General features: G+C 48.2%; 1 protein-coding gene across 1 annotated transcript in view; it reads left to right on the top strand.

Annotated features, from left to right (window-relative positions):
* The window catches only part of DAAM1 (dishevelled associated activator of morphogenesis 1), a 100,631-nt gene that overhangs the window by 44,918 nt on the left and 29,414 nt on the right, over nucleotides 1-26,299 (top strand). Inside the window, exons 4-7 of the mRNA XM_061998246.1 lie at nucleotides 9,529-9,618; nucleotides 20,809-20,880; nucleotides 23,264-23,358; nucleotides 25,591-25,924. Of these exons, the coding sequence (XP_061854230.1) occupies nucleotides 9,529-9,618; nucleotides 20,809-20,880; nucleotides 23,264-23,358; nucleotides 25,591-25,924 (591 nt within the window). The remainder of the gene's footprint in view (nucleotides 1-9,528; nucleotides 9,619-20,808; nucleotides 20,881-23,263; nucleotides 23,359-25,590; nucleotides 25,925-26,299) is intronic.

Below are 26,299 nucleotides of genomic sequence, written 5' to 3' on the forward strand. Positions count from 1 at the left end.
CTTATCTAAACAGCCTGAGATGCCACAGCCTTTTCTTGTCAGAGGGATGTTCCAGTCTCCTGATCATCTTGGTAGGCCGGCTCTGGATTATATCTAGAAGTTCCCATGAGGTGCTGCCTCTCCCTGCTCCCACACCTTGCTCTCAGCCTGCAGCCTTGACAGTGGAGGAATGGGCTGAGGAGTGGCCACTGTTCCAGCCACTCCTCAGGGTTTGTCCTTCCAAATACTTGGACTTTGAGGAAATTCCAGTTCCTAATGAGTCTTTTCAGACTTTTCATCTGTATTTCATTAGTGATGCAGAATAATCAGCCTCCATCTAGCCCTACATCTCACCTGTGTTATGCAGCAGCCTGTTTTTAGCCTACAAAACCAGAGCAAGTAACCTTCCCCATGTCCCTTCACCCAGACTCCAGCAGTCAACAAGTTTTCAGAGACCTGGGAAGGTGACATTGGGAGGTGAGTGGCTGTGCAGTGTTCCCAGCCTCCTGGGCTCAGAACAGATGGAGACTTTTGCCCACTGATGTTTCACGGTGTTAGTGATTGTCTTTGCTGGGATCTACTGGAGGGGAGATAAATATTCACACAAGGTCTCCAAACTGCTGGGCTTTATGCCTTCCTCTCCTGCAATGTGGAAGACTGCTGCATCCCTCCCTCCAGGGGGAAACTTGGAACCCTGGGGAACAAGAAAAAAAAGCTCTCTGCCAGATTTCTCCAGATTTACAAGATCTATCAAGGCATTTGTTTTTGCTGTACTTGGGGCAACTAATGCATTTCATCAGAGCTGCTCTGTGGGTGTTACCTGTTGGGAGATAGCATCTCCCATCACAGAGATTAATGCTGTGTTGCCTTTGAATTGCTTCATGGTGGGCGATCGGTCTGTGGCTCACCAGGTGGAGTGCTTGGGATGATCACTACTTTATATGCTGCTCAAATGAGGAGCAGAGGACAACTCTAATGCAAAGAGAAGATGATGGTGTGGCCAGTGTGAACACTGTTATGTGTTAATCTCAGTACCAGGCTGGGAACTCATTGCTAGTGATACCCAGTTTTACTTAGGATCTTAAGTAATGTGCTTTCCCCCCAGTTTCTAATCCAGTAAGGAGAAAGTATGAGCTTTTGGGCCTTGCAAAACAACACGGATTTTAAGTAGCAGCTGAGGGATCAGCTGCAAAGCCAAGCTTTGCATTTCATGCCTGCAGGTCAGCTGTCGTTTTTTGTTGCCTGGTCTGCATCAGTAAAGACTTTGGGATTTTGAGAACTACTGAATGGTGGCAGAAGCCATTTCCCTCTATATCTGAAAAAGAAAAGCATGCACTTGGTACCCAGAAAAAAAACCAAACAGTTGGAGCAGCCCTGGTGTTCTGGGCAAAACTCCTCTTTCTTCTGAGTGTGTCCAGAGCCAGAGACTCAGCATGGGGCTCCCACCACTGTCTCCAGAGACCAAGCTCTCTCAGCTTGTGAATAATTTCTAAGGATGAAACCAAATGATTCAGTAATATCTGCTTTAAATTCACTCTGCAGGGAACTGTGTTCCATACAAAGGACACTTCTCCTGGGCTGCCCAGGTTCTGCTCCTTAGATGAGAGCAGCCTGGACCTGCCACACTCCCATCCCAGCCTGCTGCTCACGGTGCTTGTTTTCATGGCACCTCGTGGTGTTACACCCTTGCAGATAATCTCTTAAACACATGTTTTGATAGGTAAGCATCTGATGGAAAAGTTGCATGCCTGCTTGATAAGAAAATAAGGGTTTTCTGCCTACATATGTTCCAGGAATCTGAGTGAAGTCAGCCACTGAGCAACGCTACATTTCAGCTGAAGCACCAGTGTAATGGCAGTATCTGTTACAGCTGCAAACTCTCATGGAGGCTTGCTCTAAAACCATGCTGCTCCCCACATGTAGTTTCACAAAGGAGTAATGTTATAGCACAATACAAACCCCAGGTGAAGGCAGAGTATATAAGAAACCCCTTGGTTTCCAGAAGTACAGCTGAAGTCGAAAAATTATATGATCTACCTGCTAAATGCTTTGCACTTTGTAAAAGAGGAGGCCACATCTCCTGGAGATGCCTGGGCAGCTCATGCAGTAATGTATCAGCGACTGTAATTGGGGCATTTAGGTTTTTGGCTTGTGCTGACTCCAAGTGTTTCTGGCACAGGTCACCACAGAGGGTACTGGCCTCATTGGATGGAGCATCTGCTCCAGCAGTATTCTTCTCCTTCTCATTTCTCAGTGGTTGGGTGGTGTTGTTGGAGTTATGGGCAGGATTGAGCAGCACGTTGGTTAAGCTTCATCACTACCCTCAGCAGGAAGCGTTTCTGTGAGGAATAGCACATGCCTGCCTCCTATCCATTGGCAGATGCCAGTGAAAGCTGCTTGTATCACTGTAGTATCTGTCACCAGCAGAGTCTGGGTGTTCCTCCACACGTGAGCATCACAGAGGTCAACTTCTGGCAGCAAGGCTTTCTGCAGCCCCCCAGGAAGGAACCTGCCTGAGAGCCTGGTGCTCCTAATCCTCATCAGCTCTGGTGTTTTTGAAGCCCTTCTCAGAGGAAGGGAAAAGTTTAGCCCTAGACAAGCTGTGCACAGCTTTCCTGTGTGAGCATCCCTGTCAGGCAGGAAACACTGAAGCAACACGTATCTCAGTAATGCTAACAAATCCATAAAGGGTGGGTGTCAGGAGGATGGAGGCAGGCTCTTCTCAGTGATGTCCGATGATAGGATGAGGGGCAACGGGTACAGGCTGGAATATAAGAGGTTCCAAAGAAACACAAGGAAGAATTTCTTCCCTGTGAGGGTGAGGGAGCACTGGCACAGGCTGCCCAGATGGGTTGTGGAGTCTCCTTCTCTGGAGACATTCAAAACCCACCTGGACGAGTTCCTGTGTGACCTACTCTAGGTGGTCCTGCTCTGGCAGGGGGGTTGCACTGGATGAGCTTTTGAGGTCCCTTCCAACCCTTAAGATTCTGTAATTCTGTGACACTTGACCTGCCGACTTGACTTACAATTTCAGTGGCTCTCAGGGATGCCAGCAGCAGAGGTGGCATCCAAAAACTGATTAAAAAGGGAGCTACTGCTTTGGCTCCATAAATAGGTGGGAAATCCACATCTGAAATTACCCACCAAAGAACAGTCAAGTCCAGCTATGGTTGATAGGATTTAATTCATTGTAGCTATGACAGTAGTAAATAATGGGCCAATATCTCTTTGTTTTGTTTTGTTTTCAAGGTTTATATACATTTGTGTGGAAAAAGTGTGCTGGTGGTCCACTTGCAGAACTTCTAGGTCTGGGAGTGCTCTTTGGGATAAAATTGCGATCACTAACTCGGGCTGGTAACTGGTGTTAATTAAAAAGAGAGAAGGGTTTTCCAGATGATGTCACTGAAAAGGTCACGAGACCGAGCTCAATAAATAAAAATGTATATATATGGTTCTAGATATATTATTACAACAAAAAAGATTGAGAGACCTGAGTGGATACTTCTCTTTTACAGTGCACTGTTATTGGAGTATGGACACCTTTAAAACCTTTAGCCTATTAAAATAATGAATTACATTAAGTAATATTAAAGCATTACATGCTGTCTGCCTCAGTTAGATGTTTGAACTGATGGGAACATGAACCACCTGCAGGTGGAATTTACTGGGGAGCTAAGTCAGCTATTGGTGGACATAATCTTTCCTGCAGAAGAAGAAAGGAATACATATTTTCATAGAATCAGAGAATCATAGAATGGTAGGGGTTGGAAGGGACCTTTAGAGATCATCTAGTCCAACCCCCCTGCAGAAGCATCTTTACATATACAGAAGCATATGTAAAGATCTTTAAATATCTTTACATATGCAGAAGCATATTTACATTTGTCCAATGTGTTCAGGTCAATAACCAAAAGTGGCAGAGCAGGGGGATTGAGGTCTTTTCTGATTCAATCTGGGACTAAAAATTCAATGTGGGAGGAGGATGACTAGACCTAAGCATTTTGAAGTGCTTACACCTTATTTTGTGCTTTTCCTATTCATTCTCTTACTGTAAGCAATTTCCTTTATTCAAAAGATTCATCACGTGATAACAGCAAAATTAATAAAAGTCTTCTGTTACTCCTTATTCATTAACAAATACGAATAGTTGATTTTTGTTCATGTTCTGTAGTTCCAGCTGCAAGCTGTCATGGGTAAATTAAAAATAGACAGTGATAATATTGGGCTGGGGTCAGCTTGTCTGAAGCGTTATTTTAAGTTCTTGGAGTACTGTGACTACAAAGATGTGTGCTGGGGAGGAGATATTTTTATTACTAATACTAAAAGACTTCATTCATTACTTTCCTATTTAAAAAACAAAACCAACCTGAGGTAAGTCTGCATACGTTGGAAATGGAAATGGCTCAACTAACTCTTGCAGATAGAGGAGCTCCTCGCAATGGCTGTTTTTTGCACTGTGACAGTTAACAGTTAATTTAACAGAACCAAGAAGTTTGCTTCTTCAGGAAAACAGTTTAAAAAGAAAATAGCAAGCTAAGTAAGGTGGATTCTGAGATGGAGGTTTGTGGCACACGGTTGCAGGTCGCAGTCAGGGCTAGCAGCCGTGGGCAGGCAGTTGCCCAGAGGAAGGAGATTAGATGAGGTACAAGGGGGGGAAAATGCTGATTGCCATTTCCCTTGACACTGCAGAGTTCTGGGATAAATCAAATTGATGAACTCGGAGAAGAATGCCTGGAAGAGAGTGAAAAAGCGATATGACCCCTGAGAAAGGAAGCTGATGCAGGCTTCGGCAGGACATTATTTGTTTATTTATTATTTCCCATGCTGTACCAGTTGGTGCCAAATGTTTCCAAAAAGTTCCTCCTGCTTCTTTTTTTTTTTTCCCCTTTTCTGTTTTTTTTTTGAGCAATCTTGGATCTCTTATGCTTTGCTTGAGGATGCAAGAGATCTTGCCTTTAAGTGCTGTAGTCTCACAGAAGTTTCTAAACTCTGTGCATCCATCTGTCGGGAGTAAATTCACTTGTTCTTTATTATGTTGGTCATTTACTGATCCAGTGATGCCCTTCTGTATGTGTGCATGTGTATATATATACACACACACATATGTATGAATACACAAACCCAGAACAAGACAGCAAATTTTAATACATCTTTGTTTCAGTTATGGCACTGAATGACCTCATTTCCCCCCCATCTCCTCTGTGTGTTACAGTTACACAATTTTTCAGCCAGAAAGGTGCATTAGACTTCTTCATCTTTTTTTCCTACAGTCTCTGAAGATATTTTGAGGGTGCAGACCACTGTATAGGGAGTTGTCCTTTATTTAGTCTCTATTCCCTAGCTACTTCTTGCAGAATGTTTGGTGGCTCAGGGAACCTGTGTAGGGGAAGACCCTGTGGTGATCATGCTGGGAGTTGCAGCTGTGGGTGAGCAGTGCTCAGGCTCACTCAGCTCCCAGAACCCATCTGGAGGTGTTTTCTGAAGTCCAGAGATCTGCAGCATCCTGCTGTCTTCCTGCTGTTGCCCCCATTAAAGCCTGTGGCTCTCAGCCCATGGAAGATGCTCATGAAATCATCCACTGTGGCATGGGTGAAGTGGCAGGAACAGGAGCTTTCACTGAGGACCGTGTTGTGAGTCAGTGACTGGACTTGATGCCCTTTCTGCTGGGAAGTCACAGATTTCTTCCAGCCACACTTTTCTACTTGATCTGGCTTTGTCTTCAGCAGGGGTTTGTAGACTGTGGTGGCTGCAAACCAGAGAAGTGGTGGACTCTCTCTCCTTGGAGATGTTAAAAAGCTAGCTGGACGTGGTCCTGGCTCTAGGTGGCCCTGCTTTATCAGGAGGTTGGACCAGAGGACCTCCAATGGTTTCGACTCCTCATACCACCTGGTTGCCATCTTGGGGAACTACAGACCATGGGAACATCTCCCCCTGAGAGCCACTGTGTGTCCTCCCAAGGGAAAGGTATTGATCACTTGATAAAAACTTATTTGGCCCGTGGGATTGTGCTCACAGCCTGCTGAGCTGAGCCATATTTTTCTAAGGTGGCTTTAGGAGAGCAATGTGGGATCACCTTGACTGGAGTTCATGCCATGCTCAAAGAGAGGAGCAGGTTTGCTTGGCTTGAGCAGAGAGCTGTCAGCAAAGCAAGCTGCACAGAAGTGTTTTACCTCCTAGAAATAACAAATACACACCGAGAAGCAAATCTCCCCTATGAGTTTGAGGGTTTTTTTAACTCATATTCAAATGAAGATTTAATGTGGAAACATGTTTCCTGATCTGAAGGTGAATAGTTTAACCGTACAGGATAAATATTTAAACGTAGTGTGTCTCTTTCCAGCAAAAACACTCAGGGCAGAAACTTCCTTTTGGTAGCAAAATGAGGCTGTTATTTTACCTGCCTTTGACCTACTTCCAAAAACGTATTTAAAACAGCAAAGTTGGCAGATCCTGCTGTAGGAGGCAGCCAGGTGGAAGGGGCAGAGCTGTGAAAGGTGAGGCTGAAGTGAGGGGTGGGGGGCACCAACACACTGGTTGTCTTCCCACTTTTCAACAGCTGCCAGCATCACACGCTGTAGCAGGAGCACGTGGCTTTGCAAATGGCCTATAAAATTAATTGCCAGTTAGAATCACCTAATTATCGAGCTTGTGATTATTAATTGAAGGCTCAGATGGGTTTGAGGTTGTGCACTGCTTCTTTGCCACGCTGCGACTTCGCCGTTCAATAGCTAAAGGCTTTGTCAGAGCTCTGTTTGTACTGTGGTCTGTGAGCCCCCAGAAGATGGTTGATGTCCCTGTCCTCTCCTGATCTTTTGGAGTTTGGAGGGCAGTTTGTGAGCAGCCTGCTTGGGGCCAAGGAGTACTGAGATAGGCATCAGTGAGCACAAGGGAAGGGCTGGAGGTGAGTGCAGGAATCCCCATGCACCAGCAAAGACTAACTATTCACAGTTAAGTCACTGTTAAAACTCGGAATAACCATCATTAGTCACTGTTTGATTATGAGGATTTTCATATTCACTGGCTGCCACATAGTATTTATTTAAACACCTCTCCCAAGCACTCTGCAAGACACCATTAGGTAGGTGTTGCTGAGTGATGCAGGGCTGTGATGACTGATTATGTTAGAGCAAGGGCACAATGAAACATGCTGTGTGGAGCTCAGAGGCCTTTCTGCACCTTTTTTGGATGTGTTTGCACGTTGTTATATACCAGCACCTAGTATGGTTTTCTGCTTTATCCCTTCTTGCTCCCTGAAGCAAAAAGGGATATAAGCCTCAGCTCAGTTTAGATTTTGTTTTCTTGGTTAATTCAATCTTCCCAGTTGCACAAGTTGTACTTTTAGGGTATGAGTATTTTGAAAGCTTTGGTAAATATTTTTCTAGGGACCTAGTGCAGATGTGCGTGGCTGGCACTTCCATGCCTGAATCCCAGGTTCACACAAAAGGGAAGCAGGGTTGCAGTGGAAGCACTTTCCTGCATTCACTCAAACCCTCACCATAGAGGTCAATATTCATCAGAAGATCCTCATCCTCTCCCACACTCCCAGATGTAGTTTTCCAATGAGCTGAATTCCGTCCAGGTCTCTGTGTCAGGTGTCATTCAGTTAGATACATTGAGATGTGCAGAATTAGGGCTGAAGCAGAGCTTGGGTGTCTGGCCAGCTCATAGCCTGAGGAGACAACGGCGAGGGACATCAAGTGCAATTTTGGTTTTGAGGCTTGGAAGGGTGATGAGACTTGCCCAAAGCTTGGGAGGAGATCAGTTGCTGGATATGAATCCCTGACCTCCTGAGTTATAAGGACATGGAGAGGTTTGAAAGCAGTGCTCCTTGGAGGAGTGCCTAAGCCAGATTCTCCTCCCTCAGTGCAGGGGCAGGAGAAGTGTCTCGGATTGGGCTTAGGTGTTCTCAGTCGCTTGTTTGGAAGCCTTTGTCATGGCAGCATGTTTATTTCTGTTGTAAGGGTGCCTTACAAGTCTGCTTCCAGAGCTCTGCCAACATCAGCTTTGTGCAGCACGGAGAAGAGTCAGATGATATGGAGGGAAGAAGTCGAGGGAGAGGCAAAGCTCCTCCATGCATATGTAACGGAAAAAGCTCCATGACACCTTTCCTTTTCAGGAGTAATTTCATGGAGAGGTGAAATCAATACCTGAAGTGGATGTATGAGCCTTGCTGAGATGTTCAGCACTGCCAGCAGCCCTCCATCACTGCGTGTTATGCTTGAAGGCCCATGGGTTTTGGTTACAAGATAGCTGAAGGCTCCCTCCTTGGCTGCTGGGTGCAACATGAGCTTTAGTTAGATCAGATTTATTTCTTCATGGCCTGTGGGCTTGTTGATGCAAGAATCTGTTTTTCCCCATAGACATCTTGCTTAATGTTCATCAGATGGGGTGTTAGCTTTGATTGGGTTACCAGGGGCTACCTGCTTTAGTTGATAAGCATTGTTTTTCAGGTAGGGAAACTTTAACAGGTCTCCATGTAGTATCTTTTTTCTTCCTTCCTTTAGTTGCTGGAATTGTGTCATTTTTAATGGGGATACTGTTACCTAAATCCCCTGTCTGGGTGGGATGAGTTGACTGGAGACAATGGCAGGGCTCTTCTGTGATCTGCAGAATCTCCAGTGCTCCCACTGCTGCACCAACACCCCTCCAGCACAAGGGTTGTCATCAATGGTGGTAATTTTAAAAGACATCTGTGGTTCTAAGATCAATGTTGGCTTCAACAATGAGCCTCCCAGCTCTGCCTGAATGTTTTATTTAGTTCTCTGATAAAAGCTTTGACCTATATCCAGCACCAGGAAGCGATGAAGCTTTGATAATACTTTGGCACCCTGGTGGAGGGCACACGGCTAACCGAGCTTCCACGTCGAAAATGGATGTGTCCCTTAAAATAACATCAGATAAACCAATAAGGGTTTCAGACAGTAAACAGCTTTATCTCAGCCAGGCAATACATAGTCTAGTTTTGATGGAGAGGAGGGAGCTCATTGTGAGCTTTCTATTTTTAGTTAGAGGAAAACAAGCCATCAGCCAAAAAACACACCTTTTTTGATGACATGAGGGTGTCAACGGTGGAAATGGGATGGACCACTCAGGGTGCTCAGTGAAACAGTTATCTGTGGTGGTAAATGAAAGGTCCTATTTGAATTTTCTTCTCTGTACATGTCTTAGATGCAGAGTGTCATCTGTAGCTCTCGGTCCTCTGTGTGAGGCTGTCTGGCAGGCAGCTGGGACAGCTTCATGGATGTCCTTTCTAAAATGCTTGCTGCCTTTGAAAGCAATGAAGGCAATGTCTAGGAGGAAGGAGGCAGGGAGGTTTGCAGCCCCATCCTCCCATCAGCCAGCTGTAGCCCAGGAGTCAGGGAGAGGTCAGCAACAGCAGGATGAGAATTAGCATCATTGTCCTGACAAATCAATAGTCACGGGGCAGTGCTGCGGGACCACTGTTGTGGTTTGGCCTCACATTGATTTACACTGCTTGTCTGGAGGATTGTGTCTGTGCCATCACCCATTTGTGTACTCATGTTGTGTGGTTTTTTTACCCCTTTCCAGGATGAACTTGACCTCACAGACAAGCACAGAGAGGCCATGTTCGCGCTCCCAGCGGAGAAGAAGTGGCAGATCTACTGCAGCAAGAAGAAAGTAAGAGACTTGTCTACACTGTGGTCAGTAGACCATCCCATGGAGGGTGGGGAGGGACACAGCTGTCTCAGGATGCTAGGTGGTATTTGGGGGATGCCAGGTGGTATTTGGGGTGTTGCAGAAACACATCTGTTACCCCAGCATAGCTCTGGGCAAGCAAGGTCTTGGAAATGCAGAGCAGTTCCTCTAGAGCCCTTTCAGGTTGGAAGAGGTGTCCCCTCTGCCATGTTCATCACTGCCAGCACAAATGGGGCTCTGTGGCCACCAAGGTTGGCATTGCAGCAGTCGGGGGGCCACTCCAGTCACCATCTCTTGGGGCCATACTCTGATAAGCCTTCCCAAAAGCCTCCCCCTCCCCTGGTTTCCCAGTCTCCTGACATGAACTAGGCTTGGGCATTGTTTTAGTCCTCCCACTGGGTCTTCACATGCACGAATATTTTCGCATTGCTGAGGTACACTGATGTTTGCTTTTGCTCCTGGGGACATACAGCCTGAGTTGCATGGGTTACTGTGAGCTGGCAGCCTGCCAAGTGGCCCAAAATCACTCCTTTTTTCCCCAGTAAACTGAAGGGTTTTGCCTCTTTGTGTTGACACAGGAGTTACTCCCAGCTGTGTGTGCTAGGACTTATTTGCTCTCCCAGCCTTGGCCAAAGCAGTGAGGAGAAATGGGGCAAAAATCCTCAGTCTCATAAGCAGATGGAAGGATGCTGAGGCCTGTGAGGGAAATGCTCCCAGCTGAGGGCACACACTTCTTGCAGTGAGTCCAGAGGAGGCCACAAAAATGATCCAAGGGCTGGAACACCTCTGCTGTAAGAACAGGCTGAGAGAGTTGGGGTTCTTCAGCCTGGAGAAGGGATGGCTCCGGGGATACCTTACTGCAGCCTTTCAGTACTTAAAGGGGGTTATAGGAAAGATGGGGACACTTTTCAGCAAAGCCTCTTGCAGTAGGACAAGGAATGATGGTTTTAAACTAAAAAGAGAGTAAATTTACCCTATCTCTAAGGAAGAAATTTTTCACAGGGAGGGTGGCACAGATTGCCCAGAGAGCTGGTAGATGCCCCATCACTGGAAACAATCAAAGTCAGGCTGAATGGGGCACTCAGCAACCTGATCTAGTGGAAGATGTTCCTGCTCGTTACAGGGGGATTGGACTAACTGACCTTTAAAGGTGCCTTCCAACCCATACCGTTCTATGTTTCTATGATTCAGTTCCTAAGTTGGCCACTGCATGCCCTGGCCTGGCTGCAGGAGGTGGCTCAGCAGCGCTGGCGGCAGCTCAACGGGCACTTGCTGCCGTTAATGCCCCTTTTCTCCTGCTATAGCAATGGCACCGCATTTCCCAGCCATGTTTTAGGCCAGCAGCAGGCTTACCTTGCTCATGTAGGATTAAGTTTTAAGCCTCTCATAAATACCCCTGAAATCCATGTATTATTGTTAGACAGACCTGCCATGCCTGAGGTTTAGATTGGAAGGGAGAAGGGATGTTAACAAATTACAGGCCATGGTCTGGATCAACAAGAACACGGGCAGGGGGTGCTCACTCCTCACTGTCTGTTGGATAAGCAGAGCCATGCTCTGCTACATCTGGATAAGGGAAGCCACCAGAGACTTACATCAAGCAAAGCCTTATAATTATGACTGTGAGTGGAGATTACACGTTATCTAATCGCCTGAGGAAGGGTTTAGATGGGGCTGATGGTGCCTCTTCCTGTTCCAGCACCTCCTTGTGCTCACAGGTTTCTACAAACCCTGCTGAGCTCAACTCCCTGCTACGTGGGGGGTGTTGTAGGAAGGAGCCACAGAAGCGCCCTGTGGCATCCTCAGAAGTCCTCAGATCAGGTGCCCATCCAAGGCTGGCTGCTGGCTGCTGTTCCGCTCTGATCCTCATTCCTCTGGCTGCTCTCAGCCACTCCTTTCCTATTCATGATGGCATCTTGGTGAGGTACAGGTCATAGGTGCCATTGCTTGCTCTGAAGGAGATGTGCTGGTGGAGACAAATACCTTTCAGCTGCTTTTTATTAAAATGAGCAAGACTGTATCAGTGGAGGCTTCAGCAGTGGAGAAAACCAGGCTTGAGAGTTAGGTGAAGAGGAATCTCCTGAGATTCAACAAGGACAAGTGCAGAGTCCTGCATCTGGGGGGAACGAGCACCAGAACAGGCTGGGGATTGACTTGCTGGAGAGCAGCTCTGCAGAGAGAGACCTGGGAGTGCTGGTTGAGAATAAACAAACCATGAGCCAGAAATGTGCCCTTGTGGGCAAGAAGGCCAATGACATCCTGGGATGCATCAAGAAGAGTGTGGGCAGCAAGTCAAGGGAGGTTCTACTGGATCTGGATGATCTCTAAAGGTCCCTTCCAACCTCTACCATTCTCTGGTTCTATGATCACGTGTGCTGGAGAACATATCGTTGTGCATGGCAGGCCCCAGACAGAACTGCTTGTATGTGATAAGGACTGGTAGGCAGAAGAAATATCAGGGGCTGTCTCTGCAGCTTGTGGTAAATCCTACTCATGTACCTATTTTTTTATGAGAACAAATCTCTGATGTAGTAGCCTGTCATCGAGGAGGAGAGCTGGGCTTCTGCAGCTGAAAGCAGTGGCTCAGTTTTGGTCAGGGCAATGGAGCTAGGGACAGTCTTACCTCCTTGCCTCAGGTGCAGGCTGAGTGGGGATGATTTGGGAAGTCCAGGCTGCACTCAAAACCTTTGGCCTGCTTGTGTTTAATAGCAAATTGTTGCTTGAGATGTTGATAACCCCCAATTTTGCCTGTGGGTCCCAGGGGATGGCAAAGGTGGACATCAGTTGCAGGCAGCTGCCTGACTTACCAAGGAACCAAAATTGTCCTGTGAGCAGTTTTTGCTCATTCCTCTGCTGCCAGTTTTGGCTCCTGTTAGAAAGAGACTGTTAAGACTCAGGTGACTTTGGTTGGGCTTTGAGTTCAAAAGCTCTAGTTTGTGCATTCCTAATTTTCAGCATTTTCCCCACTTTATTGCTGGTTGCAGTCCCCCCTGCCCCCAAATCACAGAGACCAGCTGCAACAAGCTCCACCTTGACAGAGCAGCACAAGGCAGGACAGAAACTTTGCCTGACCTTCTCCTGGGGGTTTTCCTTGAAAACCAACTTTTCTGGGCTCCAAAGTATCTCATGCTGTGTCTGTAGCCCACACAGCCAGGACACTCCCCCAGCCCCACTGACAGCAAAGGCATGGGCAGCACAGAAAGCATCTGAATATCTGTCACAGAATCACAGAATCTTAAGGGTTGGAAAGAATTTTGAAAGATCTTGTTAAGAAGTGACCAAAACAAGACATTTTGTTGTGCTGGGGTGTCCTGGAAGAGGATCTGGCAGCACCCTCCCTTGACAGTGCTCGTTGAGAGGAAATAAGGGAAAACCAACTATTCCTCAGGCGTATTTCCTTCCCTGGAATATTTCCCCCTGGCCTCCAGCCGTGTATCCTGGTTTCTCTGCCTTGAAAGCAGCTGTTTTTATCCCAGCCCACAGTACCAGCTTGTCAGAGTGGAGTTTTTGTCCTCCCTGATTCTCCATCCCTGGAGACGTGGAGTCTGATCCCAGCCCAGACCCTGCTCTGTGCAGGAGGTTGCACTGGACGAGCCCCTCATGATCCTGTCCCACCTGCATTGCCCTGTGATGCTCAGCAGGGAGCAGAGAGATAAAAAGCATCTCATGATGGGGACTGGTGTGTTGGCAGTGACCCAAATGAGAACTGAGGTCTGCATTAAATCCGGCAGCCGTGCAGCATTCGGGTCAAGAGAGAGAGAGATGCAAAGATTATTGGAGAGGCCTTCTTTGAAGTCATCATCCTCCTCTATGGCTGTAATAAAGCAGGGAAATGCAAAGGTGGAGATGCATGAGCAGCAGGGTGAAATCTGCTTTTAGAAGTGGTATTTCTAGATGATGACTTGTTTCATACCTCATCCCAAAACATTTCCCTCCCTGTGGCCCCGCTCTCCAGGAGAGGATATTGCTCAGAGGCACAGGGAGGAAGCAGGACCCTTTCCAGCTTTACTGTTTCTTTGGCTGCAGGTTTGCTTCAGTGGGAGAAGGTGACTCGGGAGGCCAGGCTCCAAAGGGAGTTAATAATTCACACTTTGCACTTAGTCTACAGTATCTCTTAATTGCAGGAGATGTGGCTCCTGCCAGATGATGTGCATACAGTCAGGCTATTAAAGCAGCTTGACAGGTGATTTTTATGAGCCTTGAAAGTACTGGTGTATACAGGGGTGTTTAGGCAGAAACTCGGTATAAATAACCAGGTGGAAGGGATACTGTGAGGGTGAGGAAGAGCTGGAATGGGTTGTTGAGGCTCCTTCTCTGGGGACATTCAAAACCCACCTGGACAAGTTCCTGTGTGACCTACTCTAGGTGGTCCTGCTCTGGCAGGGGGGTTGCACTGGATGATCTTTCGAGGTCCCTTACAGCCCTTAAGATTCGGTGATTCTGTGAGCAAAAAACAGCTCAGACAACTGCAGGGTCTGGCTCTGTCCCTCTCCCTTTTGATTTGGCTGAGTGCTCTGAGCATCTGCAAAGCCAGGCTAGGGGAAGAATAACCTGCAGGGATGACAAGTGAGGCTGCACTCCAAGCTTGTGTTGAAAACTAACGCTGGGCACGTAGCTCTCAGCAGTGATAAGCTGTTCCCAGCAAGCAATGCTTACATCTAAAATTTCCTCAGATATAAAACCAGGATCTCTTTGCATTAGGAGAAGGCAGCGATGGTGTTTTTTCAGGAGAGAATGGGGGAAAATGTGATAAATAGAGAAATGTCCAGTGATATTCTTCCCAGCCAAACAATGTCTTTCCCCTCTAACTGCACCTTCCACCCACTCCCTCCAGAGAGCTTTGCTTTTCAGCTCACCCTTCCACTTGTAGCTCAGTCCTGCAGCTCATTCACAGGGCTTGTTTCCTTCCTTTAAATAAAGCGTCAACTCTTTTTAAAAAACATCAGTAACAGAACTAAGAGCAAAACCTGACAAAGATGGTGTGCAAGGGGAGGAGGAAAAAAGTAGCCTGGCATTTTGCCACCCTTCTGGGTCATCTGGGACGGATGAGAAAAGTTCCATGGCCTCAGAGCATCCAGATATACCTGCCATGACTGCAGGAGCAGGTTGAAATATCATCTTCAGGTGTCATTTTCATGGGCTGACTAAGAGAAATGGGCTGTTTGCAGGACTGGGGATATTTTTCCAATAAGAGATGTTTATAGTTTTTATCTTCAAAGGTAATTCCCTTTTTAGTTCCAATCACAACACACTTTTGTTGAAGCGAGGTTTTTCTCCCTCTCTGGCCAAAAATTGCATCTGTTAGCAATCTTTTGGGATTTTAAAGTGAAGCTTTTTAAACAATGAGTACGAAAGGCATCTGGCCATGCTGTATTTGCTTTTTAAACCCTGGAAAAAGAGGGCTTGTGTGTATGTGAAGAGGAGAGGGTATAGGAAGTGTTAGCATACGGAACACCTGAATGGTCTGGGGTGGGATGGACCTCGAGATCCCAGCTCTGGGAGAATCTGATGAAATTAGAGCCCTGTGCAGCATCATTGCATGGGGAAAGAGCTGCAGTTGCATCATGTAGGTTTTGTTGCAGGGATACTTGGGTGAGCCGAGCAGCTGGAAGGGTGAGAAAGACCCAAAGGGTGGGCTGTGGTGGGTCAAAACCTCTGCCCACACGTGCCTGGCAACAGCTTGGCCGTGTTGGTGAAGTTGGGTTGGATTTCAGCTTCCCATGCAGGCTGCAGAGCTGTCGGGTTTCAAGCCCATCCACATCACTGTCTGCTGCCTTTTGAACCTTGCAAACAACATCCAGGTGGATGATCCACTGTGGGCAGGGAGGGGGGGTCTGAAAGCTTCCCCTTGTTTGGGAATGCTGTGCAAAACAAAATGCAATCAGGAGGGTGCATACAAATGAAGAGGGTTGCTTCTGGTTTTATAGCAAGCCCTGGCTGAAAAGGAGGGGAGTATTAACTGGGAAGAACGCCCTTGCAGGTGGTCCCAAGAGGGAGGTGAACCATCAAAGTCAGGAGGTTTGTCACTAGAGGACTGTCTGGGTTTGCTTAGAGCTGGCTGTTACAAGGACTGACTCTTTCCTTATGGCTTGGTTTCACCTTGAGGGATCTACCTTGGTATGTTGGACATAAGTGAGTAGGAAACCCATCCATCTGCCCTCGGAGGCTCAGATATGGCAGAGCAGCTCCAGATCCCACCACCATAGGCTGTGGGTATAGGAAGGTGACTGCTGGATCAAAGACATCAGCCACAGGCTGGGAACCTGAAAGACATTACCAGAAGCTTGATTTGGAAGCAAAGTAGCTGACACAAAGCACAGAGGAGCTTCACAGGCATCTTTCTCCCCATTCTGTGGGTAGGAATGTGCATTGCTCCTGGTGGCTGTGTTCCTGCAGGTCAGAGGGACAGAAGCTCATGGAGATGCAGCTTTCAGGGGCAAATAACACTGCACAAGTGGGGCCAAGACCAACCTGTGGAAAGGTTTTGAGCCACTGCTGTCCGAGCCACTGCCAGGAGGGTCACTGGGAAGAGCAAGGGCACTTCTGGCTGTAGGAGCTGCTGACACCCTGAGGGGGAGGCACACAGGCTGTGGAAGTGTCAGGCTTGTCACCAAGACGCTGCAGCACTGGGAAGTGTGAACTGGGGCTGCAGATGATGTGATGTGGATTTTTGCCAAGTCTGTGGAAGGAAGAAGTGGGTGTTGGGAAGGGTTGAGAGAAGCAGGTGGGAAATGAAGGAGGGGACAAGGCAAAGATTGCCCTTGGCTGCACAGCTTTGGCATTTCCTAACTTTTGCAGCTGAGCACTTGTGTCTATCAGGGCCATTTCCTGGAGGATAGCAAAGGAATGTTGATGCAAATGTTACAGATGGGAAGGGATTCCCATCCCTGCCCTGTGCAGGCATCAGCCTGCCTCTGAAAGAGCAGCTCATAGGAAACCACAGCTCAGCACCAGACTGTCAGTGGGGTTCAGATCAGCTTTTGCTTCTGCACCTTTCAAGAGAGCGAGCACAGCAAAGACCTAAACACAGCCCAGAGAAGAAGAAATTGGGAGATGTTTTATGTCCCTGGTGCCAGCCAGGCAGGATGCAGGGGAGCACCCCAGAGAGCTGACCTTGGCAGTACTCAGCTGTATCTGGGCATCCCTTGTGGAAGGCAGGCTGCAAAACTCACCTCCTTAAAACCCACCCTGAGTGCTGGGAAACCCTCTTACAAATTCCCCCTTTCAAACTGTGATGCCAGGAGTGGTCCCTCCCTTCTCCTGGTGCTGAGCAAAGCCTTGTGAGTCACTTCCCTCCGGCCTCGAGGCTTGTTGCTTTGTGGAGAGATTTCTTTACAGCCACACTAAAGGCCACTTATCATTGTGCTGTAGACCATTAGCCATAGTAATTACCACTGAGCAATGTCCTGCAGGGAGCTGAGAGAAGCCCCTGCCCTGATCTTTGCCTGCTTTATTGTGAAGTTCCCCCCTTTGCCTGGGAAGCTGCTTTTCAACAAGCCTGCCCGGCTGCTCATCTGAATTAATGAGGTTCTGCTGCACATAATTGAGAGTGCTCTCTAAATTGGGGGTTTCAGGGAGGAAAGGCAAGAGCCCGAGGGAGCCAAGCAAAGGGAAATATTTATAATGCAGCATGTTAATTATAAATGAGCAATTTAGCCAATTTTGTTGTTCAGCCTCCCATCCGCCCCCCTGGAGACCTTTATTTTTTTGCTCCACTGCTTCTTTTCAGCCCTAAATGAGCAGCAGGTCCAGAGCCCTGGCTGCGCCTCAGGTGTTCACACCATGCTGGAGGGCCCTGAGATAGGGGATAAGCCAACCCTACTGACTTCCCACCTCATTCCTCAGTGCAGATCTTGCTCCCAGCCCAAATGTCCTGACTGGGTGCATCTGGACACCTCTTGGTGCCTCTGTGCCGTGGTGAGGACCTTGGCATCCTTCCCAGTTCTTGTTGCTGCTGGGAGCACTGGTGGGAAAGAGATGTTTCTTATAAGAGGTGATGATGGTACCCCAAGGTGATGGGGAGTACCTCCAGGAATGTCTCCAGGAGGTGACAGGAGCTGATTCCCTTTTTGCACCATATTCAAGGCACACATGGATGCCCCAGCTTGACTGTCAGGGCAGGAAAGGTGGGAAAGTCCCAGTTGTTGCCTGTAGGGTTTGTGCAGAGTCTCCCCACAGCAGAGGTGGTTTGGAGGGGTGAATTGGCAGATGGGGCAGATATGCACGGGGCTCATGGCTCCCCAGCATCCCTCTCTTCTTCAGTGCCATGTATTGATGCTCTCTCCTGTTCCTGCCATGCTATGTGGGGTTGTTTGTACCATGGAGGGGTGAGCTGCACACGGGAGCAGATGGAAACATCCTTTAGAGAAACAGGGCAGACTTGGCTGCCTGTGTCAGATGGGATTGTCACTGAGCAAGAAGGTGGCTTGAACCTCACCCCAGCTGTTTGGCACTGCTGAGGGACCATGGGGTCACCCAACTGGACAGATGGGTGGCACTGAATGGGGTTTGCACCAAGAAACTGCCCTTTGGTTGCAGGGAAGTAGTGCAAGCAGTGCTGTGCAGATTGAGCCTACCTCTGGGTGCAGCTTGACCTGTGTCTCTGTGATACTTGGCCATTGATAGCTCCCCTATATCCTGCTCCCACCTTGCTCCCAAGGGGTGGTGGTCCCACCTGGGTTAAACTAGTGGCTCTAACCCACAGGCTGCAGAAATGTGTTTCCCTGGAGTGGCAAATACTTTGGAAAATACGACAGTTTCCTTTTCTCACTCCACTGGGGAGATGTGGAACACCTTCCTTTGGCACTATGAGGGATGGTGGTGTAACTCACTCCTTTCCATTTGGCTCATAAATAGAAATTACACCTCTGTTTCTCAAGCCCTCTTGACACTTTCTCCATGCTCATGAGCATCTTTCCAACAACCTGGATGTCTTTTGGGAGGCTGTGTGTGAGTGGACATGCAAGCTGCCAGGACTCCTGAGGGCATGGCGGGTGTTTCTCTGCACAATCCAGCAGTGCACACGTGTGTCCTCTTCCCAATCCTTTCAGAAGGTGTTTGGTTTCCCTCACTGTGGGGAATTGTGGCAGGATGGGCAACTGGAAGTTGCCTCACCAAGGACAATTGCCAAGGGACAGTGAGAGGTCTCTTCCCCTCCATCCTCTTACCTTTGCAAGTTTTTGGGAGGGGGGAAAGTGGAGAGGAGCCAGTGCATCCCATTTTTCCCAGCTGAAAGAAGACCAAAGGCATCCCTGTCTCTCTCCATCAAGCTGTGTGTTCCATGCTCAGCTAGCACATGAGCATTCCTCTTTTTTGAAGCATTATTTGGACAGGATGGGGATTTTGTTATTGGCAAAACCTAATTGTCTGTCAAAGGCCCTCCACCCATGCAGGTGGTGGGACCCCCTTTAGGTTTGGCACTAGCAAGGGTAGGACAGATTTCTTTTTGTGCTTTTCTAACACAAGGAAATTCTTCCTCTCTGCTAATTTCCACTTGGGTGAAAAAATTAAAATGTAGAGGGCAGTTGAATCAAGTGTTTCATTCACTCTTGGCAGAGGAACGAGGGGAAAACAACCCAAAGTAGTAAAGCAGAGGGCAAGGAGGGCTGAATTCAGTCTTCTCACTCAGGGAAGTTATTTTATTTGCTTGAAATTTGACCAGATATGTAGAAGATTAAAAAGAAGTGAGGCTTGTGAATGTGCTGAGGCCATAGGCTGCCTGCATAGAATGCTGCTGGGGCAATCTGCTGACTGCCAGCCTGCATCTGGAGAGGGCTGGAGGTGCCCATGAGGGTGGACGAGCAGCTTCTCTTGACCCTCAGCACGTCACAGGAGATGCCCAAGGGTTTGCCAGGTCCCTTTTTCTTTCAAACTTCTTTTATCCCCATCCTGGAGCCAGTCACAGCGAAGAGTCAGGTCTGTGAGGACAGGCTGCACAGCCTGTGGAGGAACTGAGCCCCATCCAAGTTACCTACTGTGGACTTTGTGTTCTCTCATCTTGGCAAGCTGCAGCTTGGGAAGTTTGGATACAGGAACATTTCCCACATATGCCTCTTGAGCTGTGGTAAATATTTGGGTCCTCTGCTCCTTGGGCTTGCTGAAATCAGCCAGAGGATCAGGAGTTGTCTGCATGCACCGATGTGGGAGTAAAGGAGTAAGTTGTCCAGCTCCCACCCTGGCAGGCAACAGCAGTGTGGGATGACCTTTGCAAACATTTCTTAAAGTGAGGGAGGGGATGAAGCTGTGCAGCAAGTTGGGCTGTGAGCTGAGGACAGTTGCTGAGGGGAGATGCTTGGGATTCATGCACTGTCAGATGACTCTGTGTGGTGTTTCTGCTGTGAATCCTTGTAGTTCTTTTGATAGGTGTAAGTTTTTGGGAAAATACAGGGGGGAAAAGGGTTGATCTTGAATATTCCCTCAAAATCTGCCTACTTGCTCCAAGTAGCCTCTGGAGGCATGAGCTGGGCTCAGAGGTCCTTCAGTCCTACAAGAACATGGTAGAACCTGAAAACCCCTTTTGAGTCCCACAATGCAAGGCATTGTAGACTGGGACGCCAAAATAAGGCTCTGCATCATTCAGTGTCACAGATCCTGGGTCCAGGAATGACATCCTTTAACAGAGGACATTGGCAGCTGTGTGTTCCTGTACCTGGAATCTCTCTTAGAATGTTGGTAGGTCATGGTCCTTCTCCAAAAGTGGATGGAGTGGATGGAGCCTAGCTCACATCACATTATCCACCCTTCATTACTTGTGGGACTCCTGGTGGTTTTTTGTCTTCCAAAAGGACATTCATCAAAGCTGTGTAGCCAAAACTTCAAGGGCACTGTAGAGTTGGTACAAGAGAAATCTGGATGTAGAATTTCAGTGTGTTTTCTCAGAAAGTGATAACAGTAAGACTGGTGAGGTATCATTGGGGAAGAGTTTGGTCACAGGCAGATGGTGTAACGAAGACCATCTATAAGATATGCTAGCTCAATAAGTCAGGTAATGTTCCCATAGCTGGAGCTGTCAGTGGTGAGTTCAGAATGTAAAAAGTAATGCTTGTATTGATTTAAAGTAATGCAAGAGCTCAAGGGCTCATCAGAGGTGGTCAGTTGTGAAGGGCAGGGGATTTTAATGCTATTTCTACTAATCTCCTGTCTTTGTTTCACTTTTTTTTTTCCCCACTCCAGGACCAGGAAGAAAATAAAGGAGCTACCAGCTGGCCAGAGTTTTATATCGATCAGCTGAATTCAATGGCTGCTGTAAGTGTTCCCCCAGCACTTTGGCACTTGGGACCCCTGTATGGGGTAACAATTGTGGCACAGCGAGGGACACGAGTGCTGTAGCCACAGAGTTGTGACCTGGCTGCTTTCGGCTTGTTGAGTCTGTGCACCTCTCAGTCATTTGGAGCTGGCAGTAGCTTGCAGTTTGTCCCAGCTGTTCAGAAACTCCTGATGTAAGGGTTTAAGGATATCCTCGATTAAACTAACAGGTACAGCTGGAAAACTGAGACATCTTATATCCCAGGAAGGGCATTTCATTTTGCCCCAGGGCTGAGAGGCTGCAAGACAGATGACAAACAGCAGCTTTTGATACAAAAGCCACCAGGCTGGTTTTTTAAAGACCTGATTTGATTGTGCAGAGCTGCTGGGACACCAGGCTGCTGTGGTTACTTTGAAGCCAAAAGCTCCTGTGCTTTTTCATGATGCCTGCTCCTGCCTTGCTCCCAGGACACCCTTCTGTGCTGGATGGCCATGGGGAAACACAACCCTGTGGGTTGTCTGTCCCACAAGGGACGTGTTTAGATGTAATTTTATGAAATACTTTCTTGTCAGCATCATTCCAGGCAAGACAGAAATAGCACTGTGTTCTGTAGGAAGCACAGTTGTATTTCCTGCAAGGCTGCACAGATCAGAGCCCCTCCAGCCTCACTCCTGCTTTTGGAGGCTGAAAGTGCTGAGGTTCATGGATACTGCGTGATGAGAGCATGATGAGACATGAGGGATGAGAGCAGCATGGAAAATGAAAAAGAAAGGCATGGTTTTTGGGTTTTTTTTTTTTGTTCCCCTACATTTTTCCTGTTCTCAGGGTGACAGGGAAGTAGAGCTGGTTGGGGGAGTAGGGATGGTGTGGGGAGCATGCTGATCCCCTCCAGCAAGGCACAGACACCCAGGGCTGGCCACTATCTGCCTGCCTGGCAAAGCCCTGAGCCTGAGCAGAGCTTGTGATCAAAGCCTGCCAGAAGCCTGGAGGGTGGCTTTGATCTCCCTGACACGCCAAAGAGGAGCTGGGTTAAATGCAGGGGTCAGTGCAGCTCTTTATATCTCCTGGGAAGCTTTCTCTCTCCTTTGGCTTAGCCTCAGCTGGTGCTGGCAGGGCTCACTCTGACACCTCTGAGAGCCCAGTGCTGTTGGATGGTGCAGGAGGCACTCAGGCTGTTGCTTTAGCTTTGACCTTGGTTACATGAGTTGGGGTGAGCAAACCGTACCCTGTGCATGCCCAGCGCTGCAGGCAGCTGTGCTACACAGGTAGAGCCATGGGAGACAGGGTCCTGTCCCCAGCACCAGCCTGATAGCAAAGTCCAGTGTGGGAGATACCAAGAGGATCCCGTGCACACAGCCACTGTCCCCAACCCAGGTGCACACTGGTGGATTGCACTGGGAACAACAGGATCGGCAGGACCCACCTTGTTATCCCGAGCCCCTCACATCCTCTGCAGCGGCACATGGGTACCTGTTGGGGTGCTTGGGTACCAGGGGAGGCTAAAGGAGCCCTCCCCTGCCCCAATTTAGCACCTTTCCTCTGTGGACCCTCAATTAGCACAGGCTTAGCCCCCTGCATCCTCACAGCCCCTTCCAGCCCTGGAAACACATCAAGATTCATGTCACCTGCAGTGTCTCTGAGCAAGGTTCAGCTGGATACTTATGGGACACTGTGATGCACTTATTTACCTCTTTCTTTTACAAAGTGGGTTTCCTGGAGGGTTTTGAGTTGTAGGGGATATGCCAGAGCCTGTGAGTCAGGATGCTTCTCTCTTGAGCTGCAGCCTTTCCCTCTTGAGTCTCAGGGCTGCAGGACAGTCATGAGCACCCTCAGTGAGCATCCTTCCAACAAGGGTTTGTCTGGATAGGTTGCAGGTCAGCAAATGGGAGTGACACTACAACTTGCAGGGTGTTAACTCTGGAACTTAACTTGCCCTCTCAAGTGGTGATCCAGCTGTCCTGATTGTCTCAGAGCAGTGAAGCCTGGTGTCTCGCCAGGGCTTGCTGGGGAGTGAGGACTGGTTTGGGGAAAAGGGCGCTGGGTTCCTGTGGCCTCACTCAGCAGCGGGTGATGTTCGTTTCACGTTGCTTTGAAACAAACCCTGAGTGGCTGGGGAGGTGCAAGGCCATCAGCAGCACTGTTCCAGAGCCCATGTAGGTTGGGTTGTCACTGACTTCACCCCTCTGTCTCCGATCCAGGCTCTCTCCTTGCAGACCTCAGGGGTTTTTCCAATCTACTCCTTTTCCCCAAGTTCTGTGATTGCCATAAGGATCTGGACTGTTACACTCGCCGCTGGTCTCGGGTCCCAGCTCCATCCCCACGCCTTGGCATGAGCTTTGCAGGGAAACCTTCTCTCTCACATCTGCCTTTTTCCTTTGGCAGAGAAAGTCGCTGATCGCTTTGGAAAAGGAAGACGAGGAGGAGAGAAATAAAACCATCGAAAGTTTGAAGACTGCACTGCGGACGAAACCCATGAGGCAATTCCCTTCCCTCTCCTCCTGTGTCGCTGCGGTTGTGGCTTTGCACTCTGGCAGAGCAGGGGGTTAAATACAATTATAAAGAGGGGTTGCACAGGACAAGGGAGACAAGGACCCTGAAACACCATTGATTTCTCTTTTTGATTCACTTGTTGTTGTTTTGTTCCTTTTCCTTGGTCTGTTTCGTGGCCGAGAGCCACCAGGACCTTCACGTCTGTTCAGGCAAATCGGCTGATTGAGTTTTGAGTTTTCAAATTCAGTTTTGTTTTCATTGGAACAGAATGTCAAAATTCCTTCCAGATTCTTTTTTTTTAAATCCAATTTTTATTGTTTAACCAGGCCCTTTGTTCCAACTTGAACCTCTCTTGCACTTTTTAAAGGAATTAAATCACGTGTATCTTCAGGCTTTTCCGAAATGAAAACCCAACCATTGCTAGGAGGTTTTGATAAGGAGGATAAAGAAAGGATAGGATGGATAAAGAAAGTCTTTCTGGATGTCTGTAGCTTTTCCTAAACTCAGTTTCTCTGGAGTCTGCACATGCACACCTTGCAGAATCTTTAAGATGCCTCAGGTTGACGTTTTCTGATGAGAATATGTTTCATTAAGAAATGCATGACCTGTTCTGGTTAAGGAAGAAACAGATTTGCTGTTGCTTGCAAATATTTTCCTCTCTTCCATTTCCCTTTTGCAATGGTTCTGGTGATGGTACTTGTGAAGAAATTCCGTGCAATTGGGTGCTGACATCTTGGTGCCCTCCCATCTTGGGTGTTGGCTCCCTGCTCTGGAAACTTTCTGAGATCCTTAAAAGTTGTTTGAGTCTGTTGCCACTGAAATTCTGAAGGATCCATCAGGCTCTATAGACAAATTTACCTGTTACACTCGCTTTTACTCCCAGGGCAGTGAACATCAAATCTCCTATTGGCTTTGGCTGGAAGGAGGGCAGACCCTGAAGCAGAGAAATCAGTTTCCAAGCCTGCAATTACCTCTTTTGTTGCTGCACATCACCATGGCTTGTTTCAAATTAAAATCATCCCAGTGCTGGGATGTACTTGGCTCGTTTGCTTTCCGAGCCCGTGCCTTTTGCCAAACCAGAATACACCCAGCCTGGATGGCATTGGGCAGGGAGGTCCTCAAATGCCTGAGGAGCGTGCAGTGTTATGTCTGCTTGCTCCAGTGACTCTGCCCAGTCAACTCCTGTGCATCTGCTGTCTGCTTTCTGTTTAGTGTGGTTATAAGTCATCATGAAAACCTTGAAACCCCTTAAAACCAGCAAGATGTGTGTAAGGGAGGAGAAGGATGTGAATGGTGGGGCAGGAGAGGTAGCAGGAGGCAAAAAGTCTGAGAGGCATCATAGACATGGGCTCAGCTGACATTAGGATGTCTGCAGCTGATGAGGAGGCTTTGGGTGCTTCTGCCAGTCCTGTGTAAAACTGCTGTCAAGTGAGTGGTATTTAAGGCTGGAGTTGGGGACTAGGAAGGTTTTGCAGCAGCATGGTTGCAAACTCTTAACCTCCACCCTGATGCCTGGGTTAGCTGCTCCTCTTCCAAATATCCCAACTCTTGTGCAGGTGGTGCAGGGCCACAGAGGTGACCAGGGGACTGGAACATCTTTCATACAAGGAAAGGCTGCGGGAACTGGGGCTGTTTAGTCTGGAGAAGACGAGACTGAGGGGAGATCTTATTAACATTTATAAATATCTAAAGGGTGGGTGTCAGGAGGTTGGGACATCCCTTTTTTCTATAGTAGCTAGGAACAGGACAGGGGGTAATGGGATGAAGCTGGAACACAAAAAGTTCCACTTAAACATAAGGATAAACTATTTCACTGTTCAGGTGAGGGAGCCCTGGCACAGGCTGCCCAGAGGGGTTGTGGAGTCTCCTTCCTTGGAGGTCTTCAAGACCCACCTGGACATGTTCCTATGTGACCTGATCTAGGTGAACCTGCTTCTGCAGGCAGGTTGGACTGTATGATCTCTAAAGGTCTCTTCCAACCCCTACTATTCTATGGTGCCTGGTTGCCTGTGCTGCCAGACAGCGATTAGATTGATTTTTGCAGCCCCATCCCTGTTTCTGGGCTGTAGAAGTCCTGCAGGCTTTGTGCAACACGAAGCCCATGGAAAAATACACAAGAAGAAGTTCATGGGTTTACAACAACGGAAAGTCAGTCCTCTTTGGGGGTAAAAGGGGCCTTTAGCATTTGGTTTTAAAGCTGAAACCCCTCTTTCTGACAGGTTTGTAACCCGGTTCATTGACTTGGATGGCTTGTCCTGTATTCTGAACTTCCTCAAAAGCATGGACTACGAGACGGCCGAGTCTCGAATACATACCTCGCTCATTGGGTGTATAAAAGCACTGATGAACAACTCCCTGGGCCGGGCCCACGTCCTGGCCCATTCAGAGAGCATCAACGTCATCGCTCAGAGCCTGAGCACAGAGAATATTAAGACGAAGGTGGCAGTGCTGGAAATCATGGGCGCCGTGTGCCTGGTTCCCGGGGGCCACAAAAAGGTGCTGGAGGCAATGCTGCACTACCAGAAATACGCCAGCGAACGGACTCGCTTTCAGGTAGGTGGGTCTTGTCTTGCCCTTTGGCTCCTGAAATTCAGCCCTCTTGTCCCTCTTTCCTCCTGGATATCTAGATGCCACTTGCAAGTGGTGTTTTGTGGCTGTTTGCGACTTACTCTGAGAGTTACCCCAGTATCACATCGGATGAGATCTGCAGCCAAGCAAAGAGCTTAGCTCTGGTTAAGAGCTTAGCTCTGAGAACTGGTTATTTAAGGCTGTACCGCCTCCCCACCCCCCCTAGAAAAACTTACTTGTGCAGAGAGATTGGACTCACAATTCTGCAAGGCTGCAGCACATCTGGATAGGCTGGTGTTAGCCAAAATGAGTGCTGGAGCAGGCTGCGTTACAGCAGGGAGCAGCTGATGGTCCATCGCT

This window comes from Colius striatus, chromosome 6 (genome assembly GCF_028858725.1).
Source record: "Colius striatus isolate bColStr4 chromosome 6, bColStr4.1.hap1, whole genome shotgun sequence".
In the NCBI taxonomy this organism is placed as follows: Eukaryota; Metazoa; Chordata; class Aves; order Coliiformes; family Coliidae; genus Colius; species Colius striatus.